This window comes from Gavia stellata, chromosome Z, assembly GCF_030936135.1.
Source record: "Gavia stellata isolate bGavSte3 chromosome Z, bGavSte3.hap2, whole genome shotgun sequence".
NCBI lineage: Eukaryota > Metazoa > Chordata > Aves > Gaviiformes > Gaviidae > Gavia > Gavia stellata.
The window spans coordinates 661,324-679,619 of record NC_082637.1 but is presented as its reverse complement, the minus strand read 5'-3'; the positions used below and the strand labels follow the sequence as shown (position 1 = coordinate 679,619).

The following is an 18,296-nucleotide window of genomic DNA, read 5'->3' as shown; positions in this document are numbered from 1 at the left end:
ATTTGTGGTTAAGCAGCATTCAAAATTAATGCATTATTGATGGACAGTAGTGCCCTCAAATTTAGTAGGAGACCATGCTTCATTTGTCAAATTACATGGAACCTCTCTTGCCAGTAACAGCCGCATTTAATGAATACAAGTATTTAAAAAGTAACATTTTTTTCTTATTACTTCATTTTTTTAACTGACTGCATTTGTGCTCCTTAAGGAAAAAAGCTGAAAGTTTCTCTCTGCCCCCAACCCCTATCCCTACACTTCACTGACACTCATTTTATTGTTTTCATCTACCCTTAACAATGGTCTTTTCTTTCATGAAATACTTTTCTGCTCTGTCATAAGATTGTTTAGGATAAACAAGTAAAACTTTTCTGAGAGTTACAACTGTTAACCACCTGCATAGCTGTTTATATAGGTTTAGAGTTAGATCTTTTTTTATGCTATTATTTCCTTTTGTCCTCCTTTTCCCCCTTAAATTTTCCAGAACAGGGTTTTCAGATTTCAGCATTTGATGTCCTTGATAATTGGTTACATGTATGTTGGGTTGAGATTCAGCCCAGTTTAAAAGGAAAAGGAGGTTGTACAGTTGTCAGCATGATGTGATCATACTAGAGCATGCTGAGCTACAATATGACTCCTGTATTTCCATTCTGTAGAGAAATGCAGTGTAGTGAGCCACTGTGTCCTGGACATGATAAATATATTGTATCTATATCAAGGCATTAAGATAAACAGCCAAGATTCTTCTTGTCTTCTGTAACAAAAAATTGGTGGGTGTAGAGCCAATTTTTCCTGTCAGCCCTTCTGGTAAATCTCTGCTATGTGAGAGAATGAGGGAATGATTTGGCATGAAAACAAAACCATTGGACACATATCATACTTGTTTTTAAATTTATCCCAATTTGAATTGGCCAAATTAGTAACGTTTGTAGTTCTAATCTTCTAATCTCTTTTTTAATCAATTTATTATTTTATGCTTGAGCATCCTTCAGATGCAATCTATATGCATATTTTATTCTGTACATTTTACTCAGGTTATGAAAACAAAATTGAAATCCTCCATAGGCTTGGGGGAGATTAGGAAGAGTATCACACCTTTTCAAAGGAAATAACCTTTCCTCTTGTTCTTTTTTTCTGTTTAATTTACGGTATAAATCTGTCATTATTTTTGTCGCCCTAAAGTTGACCTTATGTTTAAAAAATACCTCTTTTTTTTTTTCATCTGGTTTTACATGCATCTTGAGATTGAAATGTCTTCAGGTTTTATTTCTGTAGGTTCTCAGTGATTTGCCTTTTACTTATAGAATCCTATTTATACTTAACATCTATTTTAGGATCATCTGACTCAAATATCCTCCCACACTTAGTTTACTCAGAGAATTTCTAAATAATTTGATGGCAATATTTTTTCAATTTTTTGACATGCTTTTTTCTCCTTTTCTTTCCCCTAGAAAATTGTCACTTGCATGCACATTTTAATGATTGCAAAATGGAAAACCTAAAGAAATTTTAGTATGTAAATATGTTTGTTTCTTTTACAGACACTGAATCCAAAATGGAATGAAGAATTTTATTTTAGAGTAAGTTTCCCTTTAGTTGCAATCATTATTATAACATGTACAATTAATCACATGGCATTTTATAAGGTTGGGAAGAAGCTTATTTTTTATTTGTTGTTTATGTGTTTCCTTAAAAAACATGCTTATCCTGATGTAATTGCTCTTCTGTTTCTGTAGTGATGGAATGAACAGCAGAAATTGACGTAAGGTTAATCACAATTTGAGATTTTATTTAGAGTAAGTTTTGAGTTAATTCATCTGACAAAAAATTCTTTTTACTTCAAAATGCAGTTTTAGCAAAGTATGTTTGCTGTGGTTCTAAAATGTTAATGCAGTGGCAAATAATCAGAGTTATTTCCAAGAGCTGTATGAAATTTAAGCTATCATGGCAAAAAATAATGAAATACAAATGTAGAGAAGGAAGATAGAAAAAGTAATTTCTCTTGGCGTTTATGTTACTTTGCAAAAGGGTCAAAATACGCTTTTTTTAGTTCATTTTCATCTTTCTAGATCTTGCTTAAAATGAAAACCAAGTTAAAGCGAAAACTGAGTGATTTTTATCAGAAAAAAAAAATTAAATATTTGAAAGTGGTAAAAGAGGGGTTAAAATAGTGTTTATCAAAAGAAACATAATATAAATGAGAAGGGTGATAACAACTTTGTTATTTAGTTGCTGAAAATGTTTTTTCTAAGGAAGAATGACTTAATTTTAGTGCAGCTGTAGCTTTAACAAAAGAAGGTTGGGTAGAATTTCAGTGGTTTTTAAATTTTAATCTTTAACAGCTGCTTGAGAAAAGATGTCATTGTAGATTGTTAAAAATGGGTATCGTATCGAACGTTGTTTATAGAGTCTTAGCAATTGACTGTCTTGCTAATGGGATCTTTAGAGAGATTGTTCCCACAAATATAATTGTTAATACATAGGTTTTTGAGGTTTCAGTGAAATTCTTATTTTTAAACATGTACCAAACAGCTTTTCTGGGTTTTGCAGCTGAGTAATACATATCTAAAATAATCTTTACCTAATTAAATATTTTGATTTTTATAATGGACTCAGAGGGGAAAATATGGACTTACATTTTAAGTTATGCAGAGTCCATAGGAACTGTCTTGGCACTAAATTACGACTGGGCCTAAGGTTTTCTATTTTCATCACAATAGTTTTTGATGTTTGCACACCTCTCGTTATAGAGGTGGCTCTACCATGGGATAGTTACCTGCCTGTAAAAATGCAGAGGAATTTTAATACTGTAGTTTTACTAGAAATTCATTACCCTAGTAAGAGAGCATTTTATGGTGAAGTGTTCAAATGCCTTTGCCTTCAGCACAGAGGACAAATCATGACCATTGCACAGGAAAGGGAAGTGAAAGACAGTTTTAGACTGTTTATCTATTTGAAGACATTTCAAGCTCTCCCAAATTTGATCCCGACTGCATACGTGATTCAGAAATGGATGACTTCACCTCCATAAGTCCATCTTTATGAATACTGATCTCATAAACATGCTGAGTTGTAAGACAGACTGTAAGGAACAAATTCATGTGTTTTAAAGTGAAATATATTTACTCAGGATTAAGCAAGCCTGTTATGTATATTTGTGCTTATAATTTTAATGGATATTATTCAAGGTAGTCTTTTTAATAATTTACCTAGTAAAAGAGAATACACAAAACTGTCACAATTTGTGTTGCTTAAACTACCAATATAGTTCATAGAAGCTCTGTTAAAACATCTTGAAAATACTGAACAATAATGTGAATATATATAAGTAATGCATACCCTTTCCTGTGTGTCACATTTTCCTGATTTTCTCAAAACTGGGAAGTCCATAGCCAACCCCACAGAACTATCAGTCTGTTGTGAAATATTGTTTCTAAATTTTCTTAATTAAACAAGTTGGACATAGTAACCTGGCTTACAAAGTTTTTCTGAAAAAATGTATCAAGTGGATCAAATACTATAGAACTTTTTTCTTGTTTAGTAGTGGTCATTTTGTCTTCCTGCCAGAAGTTCTTTGTTTTTTTTCCTTTTAAGTGTTGGCAGTGTTTCTGCTTAAAATTACTTCAATGTAAATAATTTTCTGGAGGTATATTTGCTGGTTTCAAGTGTTGGAGAGACTTCTGTTGGGTTTTCCACAGGCATGCATGATAAATGGGCTAGAAATGGTGAGCAATGGACAGTCCGAAATCAGGATGATTGTGAAGTTCTGAAAGAAAAACAGTAACACTCTTGTTCCCTACAGTTTAGTTGAGCTTTGCAACTGTAGAACAAAAAAAATGTGGGAGCCCTGATAGTCTGGGACTTGTTTTCAAAACCCAGAGCTTGTCACTTTGGCCAGGCCACCTTTCCTGAGACCAAGTTAGCAATGCTGGTGTACTCAAGGCAGCTGAAGCCCCCCCATTAGCCCTTCCTGGATGGGGTGACATGAGAGGGAAGCAGCCCTGGTTTGCCCAGGGATGTCCTCACCAAATTCCTCTCGGCCATATGGCTGCATGCAACTCAACAGTATTTAGCAGCCATGCCTTTCCTCTCCGGAGCTTTCTGTAGAAAGAGAAATGCAGTAACTGTCTTGCATTGAACGCAGTAAATGAGAGCTTTTAATGTTAATTGCTAGGCTATTTCTAGTTGCAGTAGGGTTTAGAAACCAAGTGTTGTAGTCTTCCAGTTTAAGTATAACTAAAGATTTGCATAAAACCTGTTACTCCTGTTCTGTTTGCCTTGGTTTAATCGCTGTATGAACTAGTACCCATATATTGTTATCATCGAGCTAATGAACATAGAGTGACATTATGTGAATTTTCTCATAGGTAAACCCAACCAATCATCGTCTCCTGTTTGAAGTGTTTGATGAAAACAGATTGGTGAGTGCTAGTCTTGATTGTGTTTCACTGATCACAAGGCTCCGTGTAACACAGTTGATGAAAATATAGCACATCTTAAAGGTGTATTTTTGTCTGGTGTTTTAAGTATGTGTGCTAAGAAATGCAGATAAGCATAAAAAGCATCTGGTTTTGGGACTAACAGAACATTAAACACAAAAGTAGTACCCTGCTGGGTCAGACCAAAATGGTTGTCTTTAACTCAGTATTCTTACAGCGAAAACCTCATCATATTCTTCCTTAGGCTTCTCTAGTGGAAACTGTTAAAGTCCCAACCTTTTTAGTCACTTACAAAGCAGCTGCTTCATCCCCTGATCATTTTAGTGTCTCTTTCCTGTACATTTTAATACTTCTGCACCCCTCTTATGGGATGTGGTTACCAGAGCTGCACCTTGTACTCAAGATGTGAGTGTATGAAGGTTTAAGGTAATGGCAAAATAATGCTCTCTGTTATGTTTTCAGTTCTCTGCCTCATAATGCCCAGCATATTGTTAGTGCTTTTAGTTTTGAACTTAATTTGTCTGATGCAGTGAGTATTCTAGAGATGTCTTCCAACATCTTACTGCTTCTTGCTTTTGTTATGATTAAGTAGACAAGGTTTTCATACAGCCATATGTGGAATAAGTGATGCTGTCATTCTGAACATACTAGGTTAAATACGCCAGTGCAATGGCATACTGGGTGAATGACTTTTTTGGGGTTTTGTATTTTGAGAATTGTAACACCATCTCTTTGTTTATGAGATCAGGTATTAACGTTTTCTTGGTTGAGTGCAGTACAATCTCTACTACACTTGTTTGCTTTGTGAAGATTAGGATCAGTGTTGTGAACATCGTTTTATTAAAAAAACTCCAGTATGGAAACATCTGTCTTCAAAAAACACATTCTTTTCTTCTGTCTTCCTATTAAATGTAGAGCAAAGAAAAACATACAAGCTGTAATCTTCTGGGGAAAAAAGGACTTGCAGCCAAATGATAGTATCCTCCTTCAGGAGGAAGTAAATCGGTAAATCTGTGACAGTGTGTATTTAGAGTGGGCTGACCGTGAGCATATTTATTGACATATAATGGACATAATGACCTCTTGCACTATTAAAACTGTCCTACACCTTTTGAACTTAAAGGAGATCACCCGTCAGTTCTTCCCAGCTTTAAGGTCCTCTTCCTTTGCCAGATGATGCAAACAATGCTGAAGCAGAAATCCTGTAACCTAACTGAGAGGCAGAGTATGTAAGCCTGGGCTCAGGACTGTGCTGACATTAGTGTGGCTTGCGTGTGTCTTGGGGGATGGTTGGAATATGTTTGTGTTGGTGTGGAGGGCAAAGCAGAACTCGTGGAAGAGGCTTTGCTCAGGCCTGCAGAGAGCAGTGGCATGCACGGGGATGTCCGTGTGTGACAGTAGTGCGGTGGTGGTTCAGGAAAAAAATTCTATACGCAGTGACAGCTGAGAAATGACAGTTTTGGTATACTCATTTCAGATATATTGCTTAAGATTTTTAAGTTTTTGTATGCAGTACTGGCCTTATACTGGCAGTTTTGGTACATTTTTATTGATGAAGTGTTTTCTGTTTGTTGTTACCATGATCCTGCTTCTGTAGAGAGTCTGCCCTTGGGCTCGTCACCTCCTTGCAAAGGCAGCAACCTGTGGTTTAGGAGCCATTGCTTTCCTTCAGAAGGTGTTGTGAGCTATTAACAAAGCAAATACATTGGGCTTTTTAGAGTGGCAGATTTCTATCAGGTTATGTTTACAGAATGATGAGACATTGAACTCATTATTTTGGCTTTACTCTGAAATACTTATTGTCAGTACTTGCATGGTTTTTATCACAAGAACTTTGTTTCTTCTTCATGTTCCCAAACTATCAAAGCACTTTCTGTCTTTGCAGTATGTCCTTTCCTTTCTGTCCCCCAATCAAAACAGAGGATATATGATGCAAGCTTCATCTTCAGTGCAAAGAGAGACTGTGTCCTTGGATAATATGTTTTATCTATATCTATAAGATAAAATAGTATATCTATATCTATAAGATAAAATAGTATCAGCACCTGTGCTTCCAAAAGGCAGTCTACAGTACTGTTCTGTGTAGAAGCTATTCATGTTTTTCTTCTTGTTGGCTCATAGTCCACTTAAACAATAGGGAATTGTGCTGTCTGTTGGCAGTTATATCATTTTAAGCTTCCATTTCTCTTGTGATTGGTCATTTTCTGTCTTTTGAAAACAGACTGCTTGCAAACAAGAGTTTTAAATGTCTAGATAGAGTAGTGACCCACCACCTACAAATTTTCAGAGCTGTTGACAAAACTTACGCTTTCAAGTTCTCCTAGGGAACAAACGTCCGTGTATTGAAATGAAGCTACGCTTCTTGCTAAACGGAGTTTCTTTTCTGGTATGTGCTAACAAGTGCTATCGTGAGCACAGTTCAAATGTGAGTATCCTCAGACCATTGAGTTTCTGCACTGTAATAGAGCTGATTTAGGGTGTTTGGTTTACGTTTTGGTGTATTCTGTCTGTTCCTGAGGTCTTTTGGCTCTCAGAGCATGTAACTGTATTCCATGCTGGCAATCACACTCGTGGTAATATTGCTAACTTTCTCACTGGAGGCTGGCCAGCAATGGGCAGAGTTTCTGTACGGTGTTTAAGACAAATCGGTACAAAACGACAGGCACCACCCGTCTCCGGTTTTCACTCGTCTTTACTGCCTGGTAAAACTGAAAAAGAAGCTTTGTCTCCTGCCATCTTGCACATTTCTGCTGTTTTTATTGTGTGAGAAATCTTTGCCATATGTACAATTGCTTTGTTTGTTGTAATTTTTAATTACTAAAAGGGACTGCGCAGGGTAGTGTAGGTTATATTGCATTTGTAAGGACAATGTAAAAGTTGTGGCTTTTTAGAGGCAAGACGTTTGTTGCTTAATCATGTTATGAGCACAGTTAAAATTGAAAGCATAACCGTGCTATATTTATTCATGTTCTGCCATGATAGCCTAATGCTGTAACACATACCAAAATGTTACGTTTGAAACAATTTTTCTCATTTGCATGTGGAGTTGACTTAAACTTTTAACACGATATCGAAGTGTTTTTGTTGTAGTTAAATTTTTGTGTGTGTGCTTTATACAAACGTGCTTTGTGAATGTGATGTGGTTTAGATTTATAGCAGTGCCGAGTGTGTTCACTGCCTTAGTCAGCTGTGAGAGCTCTCCCGCTGGGGCCGCTCCTCTCTGATGGAAAAGGAGCAGCTGTGAAGGTGCTGTTTCAGGCTCTTGCTGGCATTAAAAAAAAAAAAAAAAGAAAAAACAAAACCCCCTCTAGCTTACATTGGAGAGGGGGAACCAGGCCACGTGACTCCCACCATCCTACCCTATGTCACAGTGTGTAGGAGCGCTGATTGCTCTTACCCAATCATGCCTGGAATGCTGCTTGCCACTTGGGCTATTTCTGCTATCTGTCGCTATCAGGGCTGCAGTGCTAACAGTTTGGCAGATGGGACACTTTTTCTTGGACTTTATGTCTTTGGTTTTTAACTTCTGGCAGTGCCTGAATTGTTGCTGTTCTCCCTCTCCTTTTCTTCTCTCTGTAAAACCATGGCCCATCGGCTGCGGTTTCATTTTGGCTCTGGGCGAAGCAACACAGCCCCGGAATCGGAGATCCTCGACCGGGATAGAGAAGATGACTTTTTCATGGCATTCCACACTTTGCCAAGAAGAAACAGTCCTCACGCTTTCTCCCGACGTGGAGCAGATTATGGTGGTGGCGGCGATTTGCAAGAAGTGGGCTCCTTAAAAAGGAGTACATCCATGTTTATTCCCCAGCTGCTGAACAATATTGATGTGCGTCCAACGAGAAGCTCGTCAATGCAGATCTCTCTTCAGCGCAAAGCTGCGAATGGCTGCGTGGACAAGTGCGCAACCCTGGAATCTCCTGAGGAGACACTTCCTTGTAAATTCTCTGACTTCAGGGAGCATTATGCACCCCCTGTTGAAAACCATTCTTCTTCTCCGAGCAGTCCAGAGGTGACTCCTGAAAATTCTCCACCCAGGCTGACGGAAGAGTTAGGGCAACAGATTAATGGAACTATTTGCTGTAATCGTAGAATATTTTGTACTATTCCTTCTAATAATCAGAGTGAGGATGCTTCATCAACTACCCAAGAAAATGAGGCAAATGAAGCAGCTTCAGGTTTAAACATAAGTGGTGTGAGGATTCAGCATCGGGCTTCAAGTGCAGACGTGCCTCAGGTTACTCTACTACCCTTTGGTACTGAGGCTCAAAATAATGCTCCCACCCCTGAACCCCGGCGTTGGTCTTTGCAACATGTGCCAGATATGTCAGTGAATTCAGGGAAAAAGTTCTTTGTTCTCCAGTTACAGCAACCACAGACAAGTGGTACAGGTGCAGGAGGTGAATATAACTTTGGTTTTACTGGAACAAAAGGGGACAGATTGGTCAGGTATCCTCGGATACGGCTAGAAAGGAGTACTTCTTACCCTGTCCAGCCGCCAACAGAAGAAATTAGCACCACAGATGATGGATTGAATTCAGAACTGCATGGAAATGGCAGGAATGGGTCAGAAATATCTAGAAGCAATTCAGTAGAACGGATTCCTCAAGGGCAGGGGTGCTTGTTTAAAATCAGACCAGATCAAAACACAAGGCAGCAACACTTCAGAATTCTTGTCACCCGTGGTCCTGAAGAACAAAATCAGGTTGTTGGTAAAGAGGGTCGTGGCACCCCTGGTCCTGTAACAGCCAGCACCGCAGTAAGTATGATGCTGAGTATGCTATGCTAGTAAAATACAGAATTGCCATACAAAGGTGTCTAGACTTGAGGCAACTGAAGCACTTCCATTGTTAGTGCTAGAATGTTCTGCGTTTCACTGGAGCGAGCCACGAATCATCTCTATTTCTAATCTAACGTAACTTTGCTCTCAGTTATGATTACATCCAGTGTAATATTTTGAGATCCTAATGTCACATGTTTCTTAATTCAGTGTTACGTCAGCTGGAAAGATTTTTAAAAATTAGAACATTCAAATGGCAAATTAAGCGTTCGTGTTAGTTTAGTTGGCTGAGACCTTGCTACATGAAGAATTGTTCATGCGCTCCGTTTTTAAAAACAAATACTTTGACACCGTCTCAGTATAATGTACGCACGCGAGTACGTTGAGAAGATTTCAAAATATGTGTTGTAATGCAATAGTAGCTAAGAACATAGAAATCTTACGATAATTCCAATCAAGATACTGACTTAGCAGGTAAGGTACCAAGAAGTTAGGAAAAAAAGATCTTTCTTATAGTAATACTTTTTTTGGCCTTCTGGAAATTAAAAACATGTCCTGGTTTCTGTGTGCCACAAATCCTGATCAAACAGCTGTACAAGTAGCTTGGCACAACTTAGTAAACTGTCTTGTTTGTATTTGCCTTGATTTTGCTTTAAGATGACAAAATTAATCTTCTGGTTTTTCTTTGTTACAATGGGAGAGGATTGATGTTTTATGTTTTTAAGCCGCTTTTTAAAAGACGAAAGTCGGAATGAAACTTAAGGGTTTAGATTAGTCATTTGCTTAAATTGCTTTACTGTGCAATTTAACACTGCCCACTTGAGTTCCTAAGCTCAGTGATGCTGTATATAGAATAGTAAGCGCTCTGTCTCCAGCTGTGAAAACAGATTCACTAGAAGAGATTTTGGTCTTCGTTGCTTGTGTGTTCTCGTTCTCCTGTGCTTTCGTTCAGTGAAATGTAGCACAGAAAGACAGCTGCTCACTGCAGCAAGGCCATATGATGACTCTGCAGCTTTCCTATGAAAAAGCTGATAGTCTCCAAGTTATTCCAGTATAACCTTCTTTTTAGCTCTTAAGTAGACATTGTGAGTAGAAAATCACAAAGTATCCCTAAGCTTTTATTTTAAAAAAGATAAAAAAAAAAATCCCTTGCCAGTACAGGTTTCATTTCAGTCTCTTTAGCTAGCAATTCTGTTAAGTAGTGTATAGTATCTTTCCTGCCAGCCCGAGAACATTTCATTGGGAAAATTTGGAATGCAGAAACTTCACTGATTTTTCTTCCTCATTTCACTTTCATGTATGCAGTACAGTATGTTAAGTGTTCTCATACTAAGATGAATCTAAATCTCATACTAAAAATGAAATGGAAAAAAAAAAAGTATGTCTGATTTTTCCCTTTCCTATTCATTATCCCTTGTTCCTTTCCAATAATAGCTGTTCATGGAGAACCACCATAACCAATTATATAAGTAGCTATAGCATGTCAAACCTAGTACAAAAGCATCAGAGGTTTACAGATCTGTGCAACTTGCAGAGAGATGTGCCCCAGTGTCTCTATAGTAGTTCTCATTTTCCTAAAGGACCTACCCCCCCAGAGTCACTTCTTTGATCTTCGCTGTAGTAACGATTCACATACCAAAGGCATACTTCAGTGTTTCCAGAGGAGAATTATGAAATTTGTTCCTATGTGCTCTTAGTTTTAGTTACCATGTGAAATCAATTTAGTCAGCCATGAAGCATGGCAGTCACAGAGGCACTCAGTCCAAATGGTACTGCATTCTTTAGTGCAAAAAGTTTCAAAAATAAAGATTTCATTGAAACTTAAAACTTTTTTGTGGCGTTTTCTCATATTTGTATAAGCCCATAAATACTGTGGGTAGAGGTGATTGGCTAGGCAAGATGCCATAGGAAGTGTGGGGGATGAAAGCATTTTGGTGAAAGTTTTGCTTTATTTTGTCTACATATAAAACATTCTTCAGTAAGGTGTTATTTTTAATCTATCCCACAGAAGTTTGTTTGCTTGGAGGACCTATGATAAGTAAGGGTGTGCCTGAAATATTTGTTCTGTTAAGCTGAGGGGAAAAGTTGCCATATTTTATAGGTGTTAGTGTTTAAAAAAAAAAAAAAAAAATTCTAGACTCTTCCAGTTAAACAAGTTTGTGTGTATTTGATTGATATAGGGCATGGGCCTGGGGCTGTAAGCAGCAGCTGCTACAGCCTTATTTATCTTGAGTGAAAACATTCAAGCGGGCGTCTGCAGTCCTACTGCTACCAAGTGTTTATGACCTTTCAAATATCTTCTGTTTTAGACAGAAGCGTTTTTGGGCAAGCAGGATGTATTTCATTACAAGTCGTTATAAAATATTAAGTAAAGTATGAGCTTGTGTCCAATTGTGAAAAATTTTATTTGGAAGCCTTGTTACAAATTCTTTTGACTACTATGATATTTTATATGTAATGCAATAGGGTACTGCTAAGTGTGTATATATACTGTGGCATATAACAAATACTCACATTGTTTATAATTTGGGGTCTGTGAGCGCATAGCTGTATTTGTGGGAAACACTTCAAAAATCTCATGTATTGGACAACTGTTTTAGAGACCTGACAAAGGCATCTTTGTTGTGATAAAAATACAAAGTGCCCTAACAAAACGTTGTAGTAGTAGTATTGAATTATATTTAGATAACAAACAGAAATGGCAACTCTCGACTCTGCAAGTCTGCATTTCTCACAACTCAGCTTTTATTTTTCCTTCCTTAGACATAATTCTAGAATAAATATTGTTGTGAAAGTACAGAGAATCTACTTATGCTCGTAAGATGTCAGCTGGGATTGGGGCATGTAAACCAAAAGAGGAAGCTAGGATAAATGCAGTTCAGCAGTAACGAAGGGCCAAAATTCTGCATTGCACAGTGGCCGGAAGTCTTGCACGTGGGCACCTAAGACATGTATCTCACTCAGGCTGGTGCCATGTGGCAAACCAGCGATTCGTTGCCTAAACTCTAGCTGAGACACTGTCTTTGGCAAAATTTCCTTTCTATGAAAGTGGAAGCAGAGTTGGGCGAACACGTTCAATGCACGTGATGGCTTTCATATGGACTCTATGGGAAGAAGGTGGAACTCAATGGAATTAAGGAGCTAGAAGTGCTGCTCCTCTGCTGTTGCCTTTCCCAAAGGCTGTAACATCCACTTCCCTGTCTTACTCTGCTCTTTGTCATAGGTCATTCAAAATTTCATGCTTCTGTTGATACCCTGAGTTTTCGTGGGGAAAGGGATGCCAGTTCCATTGTTTCAATGAAAATGCTTTCATGGGAGACCTCTGCCTATCATTGAGGCAGTGGACTTCAGATGTGTCAGTGGTGAGCTTTGTGTTTGATCAGGAATAATTTTTATCACCTAGAGCAGAGCCAACTACTGTTAATAAAGTTGTGTTTGGGAAAGGCAGAGTTGTTTGCTATAATCTTTCTACAAAATTAGTAATTAGCAACTGACAATTACATGACTGCAAAGCAGATGAAGAAAAATCTTAACTCTTATTCAGAATCATATAAAAATGTATTTTAATGCATTATTATATTTGACATATAGTACAATGGATTTTGACAGTTGTTTTTTTTTCTAGAGGGGATGAATGCTTCTCTTAGTTCTTTCGTTCCACTTGCCATTTTTCTTAGTTTCAGTGATACCTCTTCAGCCTAAAAAGGTTGCTAGTAACCCCTTCTTACCTTGGTGACTTCCTACGATTTGGAATAGATTTCTACGAGGGTGAAAGTTTGCAAAGAATAAATAGCAATCCACTCAGAAAATTGCTACTACTGGGCAAGTTCGAAACCTTGAACTGTCCTCTTTTATATCCCACTAGGAGAGCTACATGTTGAATCTGTTTCATCATATTGGGAATTATTTATTTGTGGGTTTGACCTAAGAGAAAGCAGGTCAATGAGATTGCTGATGGATTTAGAGGAACTCCTGGTGAAAGTTTTTTAGTGTTCAACAGTGTTACTGAAATAGTATCTAATGTTAAATTGTGTATATTACAGATGCACATTTCTGCTCTGTCTAGGATCAGAAATATATATATATCAAAAGAATTCAACACTTCTGTAGACCTTCCTTACACAGTGAAACCCTACTACAACATTTCTACCTTAGTTGGACTGTGAATTAATATCAGATATATAGGAACTTATGTTCAGAAATGTATACAAATTCTCCATGCAGAAAACTATACATAGCTGACCCATCAGCTGTGTATGTTGACAGCAATTTCTCAGAAAAAGAATGTGATCATGACGTACTATATCATATATTATCATCAAATAAAAGTGAAAAAATGCTATTTATAACTTACCTTATAGAGTGGTGTTTACCATTATCCTGGTTTTTTTGGTCAAAAGCTCTTGACACACCATGCTCCAAGACATTCATAGTCGATGATATGGAAGTCTTGGGATGTTTTTTTTTATGGCTGGGGAAAGAAAACAAATCAAATGAGGGAAACATATTTTTATTCAATTTTACACATTGGAAAAAATGCAATACCGTTAAAAAATAAAGACTGCTTAAGGGATGACCAACATTGTGCTTTTTTTAGCTTGAATAGGTACTCTGTAGGCAGTCTTATAAATTATATAGTTTTCAATAGCAAGTGTCTACTTTAGTGCTGCTATGCCATCTTCTTTATATTCCTATATATCATTGCTCCATAAGTTACCATTCTCAGCATTGTGGATCACTGTTCTCTTAACTGGAGATAGTTTTCTGTGCATAGTGATACTCAAGGAAGAAGCATCTGAATCGCCATCAGCTAGCTAAGCCTTCACTGCAAGAAGCAAAAGAAAGTGAAAGAAATGTCAATGTTTGTAATCCTTCGAAGATGATCCATTTATAGAGGAGCTTGCGTTGGCCACATCTTTAGGCCGTATTTCTACAATAGTATTTACTTTCCTTATCCATTTGTTTCAAATTTCTAGTCTGTCTTAGAGCCAGTGGGTTGGAAAAGGAGAATTTCTTGACTAGCAATTCCATCCTGTGACCTGACCTAGCTCTACTGAACAAGTAGCAATTGTCTGTACTTGCCCTGTGCTAAGCCTTAATTTATAAGGCATGTACCACTGTATGACAATTAAAAAGGGCAGTGGAAGAATAACATTGTGCTCTATTTTTACCAGTGAGATTTGCAAAATAAGAGAGGTATTTTGGTTAATACGAAATTCAGTTCTGGATTGAATTTTTCTGGGTTTTTTTACTTTTTGTACATAAACCAATTCATTTAATTAAAAAAAGAAAAAAAACCCCACAAAAACAAAAAAAAACCCGTCAATGTTTCAATGTAAACTATGATGAAGTCTGAAAGTCTCTTTCCTGAGATGGTACTGAGACACAAAATGATTTATGTATTGCTGATTAGCACAAGAAAAACTGATGGAAGTCTTTAAAGATAAAATAAAATTAAAAGGGATTCTCTGACCCCCCCTCTCCTCCGTCTTCTCCCCCCCCTCACTCCATATCAAGAGTTTATTTGTTTCAGGTTAGTTAATGCAGTCCACAGAGAGAGATTAATTTTCTCTTTTAGTGTGACCACTTCTGTGGTCATTGGTCCTTCACTAGCCTGTCCTTCACACAGTATTCAGCACTTAACATCATTTATCATCTTTAATTAGCTCCCACACTGATACTTTTTTAGGACTTGGCTTGGTATGGGAAATGGTGGTGCTTTTGAATTGAAAAGGATATTTAATTGCTTCTCTTATAATTTCTGAACCAAGTCTAAATGTCTGAGAACTCCAAAGAATAAATAGACAAAAATGGGACAAAATCCTGTTCCTAAGGAACTTGCATATAACTGTTTATCTGCCTACCTTGTTTTCATGTGGACGAAGAAGTGCAGAGTAAGAACACACTTGGCGTTCGAGACTTTCTGTCTGTCTGTTCATCCATCCATGCAGGCATAGCACCAATTACCTGTGCAGAAAGTTAAAATTGGCTGCATTCACACTTTCGGTGTTCAGTGTGCGATGCTTATGGCTGAGCCGTGCTGTGCTGTTTCTGCATCTTCCATTTCAGAAGCAATTGCTGAGTGTGGTACAGCATTCTAAATGGTACAAAACAAGAAAAGTCAAATTGTTAACAGTTTATTTGCTAGCCTTCATTATAGCAGGAGCATAGTCTTGAAAATTTAGAGGTCTTCTAAAACAGGCAAAAGCCTATGTCTTCCCAAGTCTCTTTAAGGACAGCTGAATCAGTACAGCTCACCTGCATACAAATGGTGTGGAAGGTGTTCTACACCTTTAAAAGGCTGCTTTCTCTTCCAGTGCTACATAGGACTAATGCTTTTATATTGCACATGTCTAAGTTTGGAGACCTACTTCAAGGATTGCTGTCTGGACTCTAATAGGCATTTCTAGAACATAATTCATGTTGCCCTTAGCTAGATGTTTAAAATAGCTCAAATGAATAGTGCTATGAATTTCCTGTCTCTCCACTTGCTATACAAGGAGTGCAGATGACTATCTGGAAGGCCTCTGTTCTGTGCAGATAAGGACTTTGTTGACATCTGCAGGTAGAGGTGATGAATTCCATCCCTCAAGTCTTTTTCAGTTTTCTGTCAAGGACAAAATCAGTTCTCCTTCCCTCCTCTTTCCTGAACAAACCTCCCTCTAGGTTGCACTGAAAGAAAGGTATCTCCCTGACCACACTAGACTGTGCCTAGAGATTACCATTCTTCTCATCCTTTTCTGTTCAGGGATCTGCCATAGGTTACAGCCCAGTTTGGGCCTTGCCTTCATGAGTTATCCTCCCTACCCTCCTTCAGAAATCTCCTGGCCCTGTTCTTAATTAGCCTTTCCATCAGCTTGCAAGTCTGTTCTTAAAAGATCTTCCTGTCCTGGAAGGGGCAGATTATCCTGTTCAAACATGTGCAGAGCAGAAGCTAGTTTTACAAGAAGGAAGGTACCAAGGAGCAGACTGATTTTTGGTTTTTTCCTTTGCTTTTCTTTTTTTCATGTGAGTGGAGGACAAATAGCACATCGCAAGTAGTGTAAATTAGCTTGCAGAATCAAGAAATCCATACGTAATTTTTAGTCAAGTTTTCAGTAAGTCAAGAACTGGCACTGCTGTCTTTACCCTATCCCTACACATTCTAAAAGTTCCCTGGAAAACGATTCTGGATTTTATTAGTCTTCATTGTTAGGTGTTTTTTCTGCCTGAAAGATGTATCTTTTGGTATTTCTCTGTAAAGAAACCAGAATAAAACTTTAAGCAGAAGAGCTGGAAATAACATCCCTTTTTTTAATAGAAGTAATAAACTATTTGCTCCTGCATGGAAAAAATGTATGCTGAGTTTCAGTATACAGCAACCTCTTTAAAGCTGAGTTTATAAGGCACTCAATTTATATGGAAGTGCTGGCACAGTCTTAACACCGAAGGTACCGGCCAGAGCAGCTCTGGCATAGATCTAGCCACAGAAAATTACAGATAATAAACCAGATACAGAATCTTGATTGCTTTTTGTACTATTCAGCTGTTTTCCTATTTGAAAAAAGCTGTCAAGTAATGAAGAATTTAGGAACATACAAGTTTTATGACTGTTTTAGTTCAAAAAGCTACCCTAAATCCAATTCTATCCTGTTTACTTAGTTTCTGGATTAAATCTCATTGAAAAATGTATTACTGCATACCTTCATCTAAAATCTGGTGCTTTTATCTGTTTTTCATCTAATGGGGTGGCACTGGTAGCTTCCAAAAGTCAGCAATTATGTATAGAAAAATACATTCATAAAATCAGCAGTATGACCATGCAGGTTTCTGTCTCCAAAAAGAATGAATAAAGGAAAAAACTCACCTTCACTCTACTTAAATTCTCTGATATTGTAAACCTGCCAAAATGCTGGGCTGTGTCTTATATATGTGGGAAAAGCTAATTCTAGAGTTAAAGGCCCAGGCATTATCATTACCAAAATACCATTCCGGTTTCCAGGTCTGTCATGTGCTGATTCCTCAGGCCTTGGGGGCGAGAGGGTATAGTATGTTGGAAGTGAAAGTCAAAAGAAAAATTTGCTTCTGATTCCATAAGTTGTGCAAATAAAATATATACTGCACCGTATACTGTGTTGTAAATTCAGAGTTTTTCAGTTGCTTTCATAGAAAGCATCATCTTCCCTTCCATCCTAGGTTAAAAAGAATAACTCCCTGGTGACTAGCGTTTTGGGGCTGTATTTTATGTATTCTAGAAAAGAGTAAGAGGATATAAACTTTGTTATAAGGTGGGATTTTTATCTTCAGTAAAAGGGAGATTCAGCTATAGATTTGTATGACCTGACTGGCCGCCTTTTCAGTTACTTATTGAAGTCTTGTATTCTTAATCCTACTATGTAAAGAGTTATGGTTTTTTTAATGGCAAAGAATAATATATAATCACTGTTTATAATAAATAAGGCAACAGAAACCTACTTATTCAGCATTAACTTTAGTACTCAACAGACTGCTGGACACACACACAAGCATAAAACTCTGGAGTATGGTATTTTAAATGCTTTCATTATCAAAAGCAAGCTACTTTAAAAAGAAAGCTATTCATCAGTGAAAATCCTTTCAAACAAGACATTAGAGGCTGATAATAACCCTCCTTGAGAAAGTTATAGCCTAAGTTTTACCTCAAGTGAGTGTTTAAAACAGTTTACCTAATTAAAAAAAAAAAAGTTTTTCTGCTTTTAAAATTACTTCTATGCCACATCCTGTAAATAAAAGCCACAGCATATCAAGATGTGGGAATAGCAATATTATTTGAGGGATTATGTTAAATCACAATTATTTAAAATATTTTCATGTTGCTAAATAGAATTTAAAGCATTGTTACCAAAGCTAAGAACTATATCCATCACATTTTGCACATACTATCCCGGATAGTGAATAACTGCTCTAATTTAAGTTTTGTGCATTTTAGCAATAATGCATTTATCTTTTAGTACTTAGTGTTGTAAAGACTTTAAATTACAAATATGCTAACCATTTAGTTATTTGAAGTCTGCTTCAAGCGTGGTTTTATATTCACAGAATCATATTACCACAAGACATTT

General features: G+C 37.2%; 1 protein-coding gene across 8 annotated transcripts in view; it reads left to right on the top strand.

Moving 5' to 3' along the window:
- NEDD4L (NEDD4 like E3 ubiquitin protein ligase) overlaps positions 1-18,296 on the top strand; it is a 149,031-nt gene that overhangs the window by 39,094 nt on the left and 91,641 nt on the right. For 4 of the 8 annotated variants that reach the window (XM_009810281.2, XM_009810283.2, XM_009810282.2 and 1 more), the window contains exons 3-4: positions 1,539-1,577; positions 4,365-4,418. Coding sequence is in view for 4 of the 8 variants with exons in the window: in XM_059833768.1 (XP_059689751.1) it covers positions 8,020-9,195 (1,176 nt within the window). In the remaining 4 variants the exon portion in view is untranslated. Of the gene's footprint in view, positions 1-1,538; positions 1,578-4,364; positions 4,419-7,994; positions 9,196-18,296 lie in introns of those variants that run through there. The other 4 variants (XM_059833768.1, XM_059833767.1, XM_059833765.1 and 1 more) reach the window with 1 other exon arrangement.